The 9,999-nt window shown below is 45.7% G+C and overlaps 1 protein-coding gene across 2 annotated transcripts; it reads left to right on the forward strand.

Annotated features, from left to right (window-relative positions):
- The first annotated feature begins 2,977 nt into the window (after positions 1-2,977).
- LOC309328257 (uncharacterized protein) lies at positions 2,978-7,754 on the forward strand. Of its 2 annotated transcripts, none has more exons than XM_081838337.1 (3): positions 2,978-3,622; positions 5,665-5,913; positions 7,523-7,754. In XM_081838337.1, exons 2-3 carry the CDS (start codon positions 5,673-5,675, stop codon positions 7,615-7,617), a joined length of 336 nt encoding a protein of 111 aa, XP_081694463.1. In that variant the 5' UTR covers positions 2,978-3,622; positions 5,665-5,672; the 3' UTR covers positions 7,618-7,754. The 2 variants fall into 2 exon arrangements, with proteins under 2 accessions (XP_081694463.1, XP_081694464.1); XM_081838338.1 differs by lacking the exon at positions 2,978-3,622 and adding an exon at positions 4,684-4,849.
- Positions 7,755-9,999: the final 2,245 nt, after the last annotated feature.

The following is a 9,999-nucleotide window of genomic DNA, read 5'->3' on the forward strand; positions in this document are numbered from 1 at the left end:
CAGTTGGCACGGTATACTGTGTAGCGATGGAATTGATTTTTAAAACTGGGCTGTCTCCATTCCACAGTATTTATACGCACTTGGCTTGTCAACACGTTATCCTGTGGATGTGACTTTCCACTGAGTGACTCCTTGTTAATACTTTCCTATCAATCCTTTTCTCATCTATTAAAAGTCAAGAGTCGATTAGTCTCTTTCCTTTTTTATGTGAGTGTTAGAGCCAATTTGGTTCTGATACATTAGTGGCAAATAAGCTCCTGGCTATTGAGTTTGAACTTGACTGGCTGATGGAGTGGATTTCCATGCCCATTTATCAACTTGAAAAATTGTACTCTTTCAAGAGAGAAATAGTCAAGTAACGTGACGGCAAGCAGCTACTGTGTGCCCACAGTTTATTTTGCTCACGTTGATTGTTTTATATACAATGATATGTCTACATTCTAGCCATCTTACAACTGAACAAGAAAGGTAAAATGTACTGCATAAGTACTTTGCTTCCAGATAAGAGAAAATAGAATGATCATATTTAGTGCAGTGGGGGACTTCCTAACACCCCCTTAGTAAGTTTGTTCAGAAGTGTAGGAGTTTGTTCAATCTTGGCCGCCTTGCAATTTTCAGTGCACACTTTGGCAAGACATTAGTGTGGATGTGCGCATGAAATAATTGCAGTGCCAGTAGTCAAACACAAGAGGGAACTCATTGCTTACTTCTTGAATCACACTGAATTCTCCTGGCTGTTGCAGGGAATTAAACTATGGCAAAGTTTCTTGGAGTGCTTTCTGGGGACCACCAGTATTCCCTTGTCATCCCAAAGACCGTGCTGAAAATAATGTAAGAAAAAGGTGAACAGTAGAAATTTTCATTATGTAGTGGAAGAGGCAAACTGCTATTTTGAGACTTCACTGAGTAGCAAGTTGTCTGAGCAGGTGTGGGCAACAGAAACTTCAAAGAACAAGGGAAATTAATAAAGGCAAATGGGAAGACTTGGATCATAGGAAAATAAGATAAGGAATGTTTTGAGCACCCTCTCCACATGAAGGATATATACACACACACACATATACACACACACACCACCAATATAGGCCATATAGAGCAATCAAACTAACTGTGATCCGGGGGGGGGGGGCAACAAAATGCAGGAACCTCCTGCCTATAAAGTTCAAAATGGTTCATACTGGCATGAAATATTTCCAGGTATTTTGTAAGCTGCTGTGTATCTTCAAATGCAAAGAGCACTGACCTTCCTGTTTTGTTTTTAAATCTTGAATTCTAATGAAATGTGTTCCATAGATCCACATAGTTTTTCTGTGAGATGCCAACTTTAGCAGCATAGCATGCAAAAATTCTATCGGGGCTGCTTTCTCCCCATCTGTGACATTTGCAAATTGATACTTGACCACATTTTATTCAGCGAAAAATCCAGTCATGGTAGAATACACTGTGATTCAAAGCTTCCCTACTAGAATTGCTGCCTGTTAGTCCGCCCCTTTAGAGTCATAGCCTCAGTCCAGAGAAGTGGAGCGGCTGGGCAGGGAAAGCAGTAGCAGCCCTACCTCCACATCTGACACTGTTTAAACTAGACAGGATGTCCAACTGGAAAGTCATAAATCAAGCACAAATAGGTAGCATGGTCTTAGCAGGAAAGCACGTCTTCCTAATCTTCCAGTAATGGTAGAATAAATTGTTTGTGTTCCTCTCGGAAGGGAGTGCTGAATCGGTTACTTTCCCATCTAATTGCCCTTTTCCCTTGCTATTATTCCCAAGAAAAGGGTTTGTTTAAGCAACAGCCTCATGGGCTGATGCATCCATCTTACGCAAGATGCTACAGGAAGGAGAGGTGTCAGAGGAGACGGGAGGTGGATGGAAATCACCAGTGAATCTAGGCAACTTTGTGATGACTGCAGCACAGGGCTTGGTAACGCAAGACCAAACCTTCCTCTTGTAAAGTTACTCTGGTGCCCATGTGGTCTATTTTGAGGAGTGGGTAAAGAGGCATGGCATCCCCTCTCCACACTGGCAGGCTACTAACTGTGTGGACCAAGAGCAGGCATAGCCAAAATAGTGTTCTCCAGGTAGTCCTACAACTCCCATCGGACCCAGCCGATGTAGCCAGTGGTGAGGGATTATGGGAAATGTAGTCTGCATCTTTGGGGGGGGCACCATGTTTGCTGCCCCTGGCCTAGAGACTGCAAACCTGAGACATGTCTTTCTCGTAGCTAAGCTGAACCCCCCCCCCCACCTGGGCATTTCTCTAATTCAGCCATGCTGGAGCCCTTAGCATTCTCAGCCAGTGATACTGCCACTGCCGCGATGCCTGCCATTTTCACTCCAAGATGATGCCAGACCCTGTTTGCTCTGTGGGTAAATTCTGTTCAGTTTTGTTTTTTTAAAGCATTGGCAATTCTTATTTATAATACAACATCATTACACGCAAACTATACTGTTTCAGCTGAATGGATATCCTAGTTTGACCAATTTTTTTACCTGCTCTGGATGCATGGCAGTAAATAAAGACCAGAGAGGGAGCTATTGTGTTTGGTGTCTCATGTATTTTTCTTTCCCATTCAAAGATAGTTTTGGGATAAAATGGAGAAGTGCAAGCTAAGGAACCACAAGTCAGTTGTGCATCCCATCAGCCTTTTGCCGTGTTTGAAAATGGTTTTGCGTTGTGTTGTTTTGATCAACGTACCTGAAGTTGTTTCTTATTGGACTGGCAGCCTCCTAGATCTTCAAAACGGCCTTGGTTTGTATGAGGCTGGTGTCTTATGGTAGGAATTCAATGCATTTTGTCGTTGTTTAGTCGTGTCCGACTCTTCGTGACCCCATGGACCAGAGCACGCCTGGCACTTCTGTCTTCCGCTACCTCCCGCAGTTTGCATTTATCTAGGCCTAAAGCTTCCTTTTTTATTTTTCTAATTTCTGGCATTGAAAGATGAGAGTTTGGGGATGGCAGCAATCTGCGGAGCTTTTAAGCTCAACATGCTATTTCAGGAAACCAGAATGGCAGGCAGTGGGTAGCGGGAAGAAGGTAACAAAATACAAATTTATTGCCTTACATGATGGATGTTATGAGGCTATGTTTACAGTCCCACTTTCTTAACAGCTCTTATGGTAGCAAGTTGACACTTTTTAAGATGATCTAGCTATGCATCATCAAAGTATTTTTGCTCCACAAAGAAGATGAGGGGAAATAGCAAGAAGATGATCAAAGGATTGCATCTGAAAAACAAACTTCATCTTTACACAGAGAGCATTTGCTGCTGAGGTCCTTCCTTGCCACTTAAGACTTCAAAGATGCTTTTAGTGGAGTGTGGTTTCTTTTCCGTCGCTGTTAGATCGTTCTCCACCTCCTCCAGTGGCATTGTGATGGCTGATGTGCTCTATTTTTAAAATAAACTATTTTAATGCATGCTTTGTTGTCAAGTACCCTTGGTTTCCATTTAAATTCTGTCCCCCTCCCTCCTCAAACACCAAGACTTCGTTGTGATGTTCAGACAGTTGCTAGGTCAGGTTTACCTCTCTGTCAAAACTGGTTCATATGTATCTGTATGTGCTCAGAAGGTTATACAGCTGCAGGACTTTTTCTACATAAGGACATAACATGAGACTGCTGGATCAGGTCAGGGGCCCATCTAGCCTAGCACCCTGTTTTCACTGTGGCAAGCCAGGTTTCTGTGGAAACGGGATGCAGGTGGCACTGTGGTCTAAACCACTGACCCTCTTGGACTTGCCGATCAATCCCCGGTTCAAATCCCTGTGACGGGGTGAGCTCCTGTTGATCTGTCCCAGCTCCTGCCAACCTAGCAGTTCCAAAGCATGCCAGTGCAAGTAGATTAATAGGTACCACTGTGGTGGGAAGGTAAACAGCATTTTTGCGCGCTCTGGTTTCCGCCACAGGGTACTGTTGCATCAGAAGCGATTTAGTCATGCTGGCCACATGACCCGGAAAGCTGTCTGGACAAATTCCAGCTCCCTCGGGCTGAAAACAAGATGAGCACCGCAACCCCATAGTTGCCTTTGACTGGACTTAACCATCCAAGGGTACTTCACCTTTTTACCTGTGGAAATCCTGCAAGCTGGAGGGTTTGAAATATTTTCCTTGAAGCTTGAATTTGTTTTATTCTGGATTGTTTGATTCACTGTTTCAATGTATTGTGTTGTGGTATTCTGAACATGATTTACATAATGAGGCAATTGTGGTGTGTGTTGACCTGTGATTCACAGCAACTGGTATTCAAAGGCATATCCTCTTTTAAAGCTACCCAAGGAAAAAAACTGAGATTTGAGGAGGCTTGGGGGATGATAACTGTAAGAAGATAGACAGGGGCTTGACCTATGCTACCACCTCCCACTGTCCCCTTAAAACAGACCCCCAAGAAATCTAGCTCCTGTCGAGTTGCCTTACACCCGCCTTCTCCACCCGGTGCTCTCCAGATGGTATGGAATACAACTCCCATCATCCCTGACCATTGGCTGTGCCAGCAAGGGATGATGGGAGCTGGAGTCCAACAACATCTGGAGAGCACTGGGTTGGGGAAGGCTGAACAGTCTTCAGAATGCTGGACTTTTATTGAAACGGCTTATCTGAGTTTTAAGTGGCTGCAGGAAAGCAGCTTTCACTGGTGACCAATAAAAGATAGGAAAGGAATGGGCGGAAAGATACCGCCCCCCCCCCCCCCGCCGCAGGAATTGATCCTGTACCGCTGATGTAAAAGAGAGTAGGAGGAGCTCTCTCCATCAAGGGGAGGAGCAAGCCAACAAGCCTTTAAGAGGGCACCTCACTGCTTTAGAGAAGAGAGAATCCTGTTGAGACAGAAGCAGAGCACTGACGGAGGACTCCTGACAGGTAAGGAGAAGGAATCCTTGAGTCATGCCTTCCCCAACCAGGTGCCATCCAGGTGTTTGGGACTATAACACCTATCCACTGAGACTGATGGGGAGTTGTAGTCTAAGACATCTGGAAGACGTCCAGTTGGGAAAGGCTACTTGTGAGTAGATAGGGTTTTTTAGATGCTAGATCTAAAAGATTCAGGACAGGCAAAGGGGCATGCTTCTGCAGAGTGCAGACTGAAACAGAGAGATCTGTTCTGATGGCTATCAACGTGGCTTTAAAAAGGGGTTGGAGGAACTACATGGAAATAAGGCAAATAAGAACTGTTTGACGATGGAACCATCTCCATCAGAAGGTTGTGGACTCTCCTTCCTTGGAGGTGTTTAAGCAGAGGTTGGATGGCCATCTGCCATGGATGCTCTAGTTGAGATTCCTTCATTGCAGGGGCTTGGACTAAATAACTCTTGGGGTCCCTTCCAACAATTCTATGATTCTAATGGCTACTACAATCATGGCAGTGGTGTGCTGTCTCTGGTATTGAAGGCAGTGCCTCTTAACACCAGTTCCTGGGGCTGCGTAGTAGAGCTGCTTGCAGGCATCTGGTTGGCCGGTGGTACAACTGGTGGGTCCTCAGACCACCAACTGGGAACCACTAGTTTAGACTTTAAAGGCTAGCAAATGCATGATGGCATGAATGTGTACTTTAGGTTAACGAAAGGTAGGTAAACAGCAATCCAGGCTATGCAATAGAACTTAATCAGCTCCGTAATTTATTTGATGCTGGGCAACACCCCCCCCCCTTAAAAGTCCTCCTCTTACTATCTTCCAAGTTCCAGGCATGCACACCAAGGTACTTACCAGCCTGCTGCTGACCACCTTCATAGCCACAAGCCTCTTAAGATCTGTGTCCACATCCTATCAGGGGGGTGGCAGGCTCAGCAGGCAAGCCAAGGCTGGACCACAACAGGAGAGGATGCAGAGGAGCAGCAGTGGCGGCCCCATCCGCAGGGAGTGGCCAGGACATCTGTCTGAAGACCAGAAGGATTTGGTCGCCCAGTTCCTGCCTTACCTCCGTACAGGTAGGAGAAACTGCACACACATGCTTCCTGCATTCTCAGTAAGACCTTGCCGGATGATCTTAGTGGAAGGCTGGGCTCCTTCAGAGCGAGAGAGGCACTCCCAAAGTGCGAAGAGATCTAACAGGTGTGCATCTCTCTCCGCCAAGCTGGCCATGCAAATGAAACTACAGGCGAAGCATTAAATAAAATATTTGCTCAGCCCTCCGTCTTGCTCCTCCCCACATGCATGGTATTTAATACATGCAAGTATGTATTCATGCATTCACTCACCCCTCATTAGTTTTAATGGGGCGGGGGCTTAAAGTGTTAAATGCAAAACCCGCTACAGGATGAAGGAAGAGGTTTCTCAGCGACATCTTAGAGGGTGCTGCCGATCAGTACTGTGCAAAGCGAGCTTTTGCTTCAAATTTGCACTGCCATTTTCCCCCCAGTCCTCAATCCTGGACAGGGAAGGCAGATTAGAAGTGAGCCGAGTGGGGACACTCCAGTCTGAATGTAAACCTGCCTCCTTATTGATTGAACCAGGAGTGACAGACCTGTGGTCCTCGGCTGTTTGGATTCCCATCAGCCTCAGCCAACATGGCCCAATGATCAGGGAAGATGATGGGAACCATACTTCCAAAAAGATCTGGAGAGTCACAGGCAAACCACTCCCTGGCTTCAATCTTTAAACTGTCTGGGTGGTTTTCAAGTGTTTCCATACTGCTCTGAGAGCACAATTTAAAACCTCTAACTTTTGGAAACTCGGGATGCCAAAGAAGTACTTTGTGGTCTCCATTGGTAGTGGAATTGCCTCCAAATTGCGAGAGAGAAAACGGTACATTGTATTAATGAACTGAATGTGACTAACTCGCTTCGTTTTAAAATGGCAGCAGAGGGTAGGCAGTCAGTACTGAGGATGCTGGAGGCAGAGACAGGGAGGGGTTTTCTCCCCCAGCCATCTCCCCCCTGCCAGGGTCTTGATGTAAATCCCTTGCCCTGGAGCTGCTATTAGCCCTAGGACAGGGGTCTGCAACCCGTGGCTCCGGAGCCGCATGTGGCTCTTTTACACCTTTGCCATGGCTCCGGGGCGGATACTAGCGAGGGGAGGAGGCGCATTGTGCGCCCCGACACTCCCCACTGTGGCGGGCGCTGTACTGGCTGTGACATCGCATGGGGGCGGTGCGTGCGTTAGTCACACACCGTCCCAACGTCACCTTCCCGCCCGTCCGCTACATTGTAAGGGGCATGTACGCTGGTCACTGTTTTGAAGGGGAGTGAAGAACACACACACACAAAAAAGGTAGCTTGTTAATTTAATGTTTATTTCTATGAGGAGGAGTAATTCTGAGGGGTCAAACAAAGAAATAATAAAAAAGTGACAAAAAAGTTATTTTTATAATGACGAGTTTTGCGGCTCCCAGTTTTTTTTTCTTCGGAAACGGGTCCAAGTGGCTCTTTTTGTCTTAAAGGTTGCAGACCCCTGCCCTAGGAGGAAAACTCCAGTACACCCCATCAGCTCTTGATGATGTGCAGAGAGTGGGCTGGCAGGACTGAGATCGAGGGCAGGTTTTGCCAATCCACCGCCTGCCTTCAAGTTAATCGCACTGTGTCTCGTCCCCAACTGCAGAATTTGCTGGCAGAGTGCAGGACCCAGAGGCTCATTACCCCAGCTGGATGGACTTTGGACGGCGAAGCTCTGAGGACTTGGAAGGAGAGGCCTAAGTGACCCATTTCCCAGGCCAATCCAGGTGGGGAAGGAAGAGGCAGCGATGCAGATTCTAAATAAGTTTTGAGCGTTTTGTAAATGTCCAGACCCGTTCCTCTTGCGTGTCTGTGCCAATAAAGCTGTGCCACTGATATATGCCTGAGTAGCTTGCGATTCCACAAACTGGGGAAGAGGGCGGAACCAGCGGAGCAAATTGGTAATGTTCCAGTCGGAAGTCCTGGAGGGCTAGACTAGACATTTATAGGATGGTGCTGTTAAACGCCCAGTTTAAGAGTCATTGGTGGTTATTGAACTTTGTCCTTTTCTTTTTTGAAATCATTTTTATTTGATTTTACAATACAAAATGATAAAAAAATTTCAAAAATATAACTGTATATAGAAATTCCTCCAAATCTCAGCACCTTCCCCCACCCCCTCCCTGGAGTCCCATTTTAATCATTTTAAAACTGCTTCTTCTTCCAAACTGTAAGTATTATATCAATCTATATTTTCCATGGTAATTGTTACACTACAAGTGAAATCAAAATCCTGCCAATGTTTCCATCTGCTTACAGTGGTCTTTTAAATAGCTTATACATTTCCCCCATTCTTTTGTAAAGTTTTTATCCTCTTGATTCCTGAGTTTTCTAATCAGCTTTCCCATTTTAGCATGGTCCATCAGCTTGGTTTGCCATTCTTCTCTGGTAGGGACTTTGTCTTCTTTCCATCCCTGGGCTAGTAGCATCCAAACAGCTGTTGTTCCATACATAAAAAGTCTTTTTCTGGTCCTTTGGGATATCGGTACCTGTAATTCCTAATAAGAAAGCTTCTGGGTTTTTTAAACAAAGGTTATTTTAAACTTCTTTTTTTTTCATTTCATTGTACAGTGGTACCTTGGGTTACATACTCTTCAGGTTACAAACTCCACTAACCCAGAAATAGTGCTTCAGGTTAATAACTTAGCTTCAGGTTGAGAACAGAAATCGTGCTCTGGTGGCGCGGCGGCAGCAGGAGGCCCCATTAGTTAAAGTGGTGCTTCAGGTTAAGAACAGTTTCAGGTAAAGAACAGACCTCTGGAATGAATTAAGTACTTAACCTGAGGTACCACTGTATATCGTTTCCCAAAAAGCTTTTACCACCTTCCAAGTCCACCACATATGATAAAAAGTACCTTCTTTTCCTTTACATTTCCAACAGACATTTGTACTTGTGCTATACATTTTTGCCAGCTTAGTAGGAGTCAAATACCACTGGTATTTTCTTGTGGGGGGGGGCACTGATACATCTCCTTGCCAAGGATGCAGGGGAGCCTAGGTACCCATCTATATATGAGATGAGAAGAGGGGAAACCCAGTCTGACCAGTTGCCTAAGTTCACTCTGTTTGCTTCATGACTTGACCCTCAGTTTCCCACAAAATTCAACTCCACATACACAAAACCACAACCTTTTTGTCTGTGTTTGTTCCGTTGGCATCCCATAAGGGTCTTTGTGCAGCCTTCCACAGATAAGCCCGCTCTTTGCTAAAGCCAAGACACACCAACCCTCCCCCTGAGAGACTCATAGAACTGTCGAGTTGGAAGGGACCGCAAGGGTCATCTAGCCCAACCCCCTGCAATGCAAGAGTCCTTTGCCCAACGTGGGGCTCGAACCTGCAACTCTGAGATTAAGTGTCTTACCAACTAAGCTACCCCATCCAGAAACTTAAGGAGGGGGTTGAGTATCAGAAATGATCATTTGAAGGCACAGGAAGTGCACCTTGACAAAGATAATTGAAAAGGCAACCACCAAAACCTTCCACAAAGGCAGGATGTGGTCAGTGATTTATGAGGTACCAGTGCCAGAAATTAGGAACTGTATCTGGAAATCAGGAATGAATAAATAAATAAATAAATAAATAAATAACTTACACCCCGCCTGTCTGGCCAGGCCACCCCAGCCACTCTGGGCGGCTCCCAACAGAATATTAAAAACATGATAAAACATCAAACATTAAAAACTTCCCTAAACAGGGCTGCCTTCAGATGTCTTCTAAAAGTCAGGTAGTTGTTTATTTCGTTGACATATGATGGGAGGGCATTCCACAGGTTGGGCGCCACTACTGAGAAGCCCCTCTGCCTGGCTCCCTGTAACTTTGCTTCTCACAGTGAGGGAACCACCAGAAGGCCCTTGGCACTGGATCTCAGTGTCTGGGCTGAACGATGGGGGTGGAGACGCTCCTTCAGGTATATAATCCTATACCTGTCTACTCGGAACTGAACCTCACTGAATTCAATGGTAAATGTGTACAACAGGAAGTGGGTGCCATGGCTCAGGTGCTTTTTATGGACTGCAGGAGGAATGGCGGTGAGAGGGGCTCAAACTCAGCTCATGCACAGACTCTTGGGCATCTTTGGGGTGG

Source organism: Podarcis erhardii, assembly GCF_964252035.2.
Source record: "Podarcis erhardii genome assembly, chromosome: 13".
Lineage (NCBI taxonomy): Eukaryota > Metazoa > Chordata > Lepidosauria > Squamata > Lacertidae > Podarcis > Podarcis erhardii.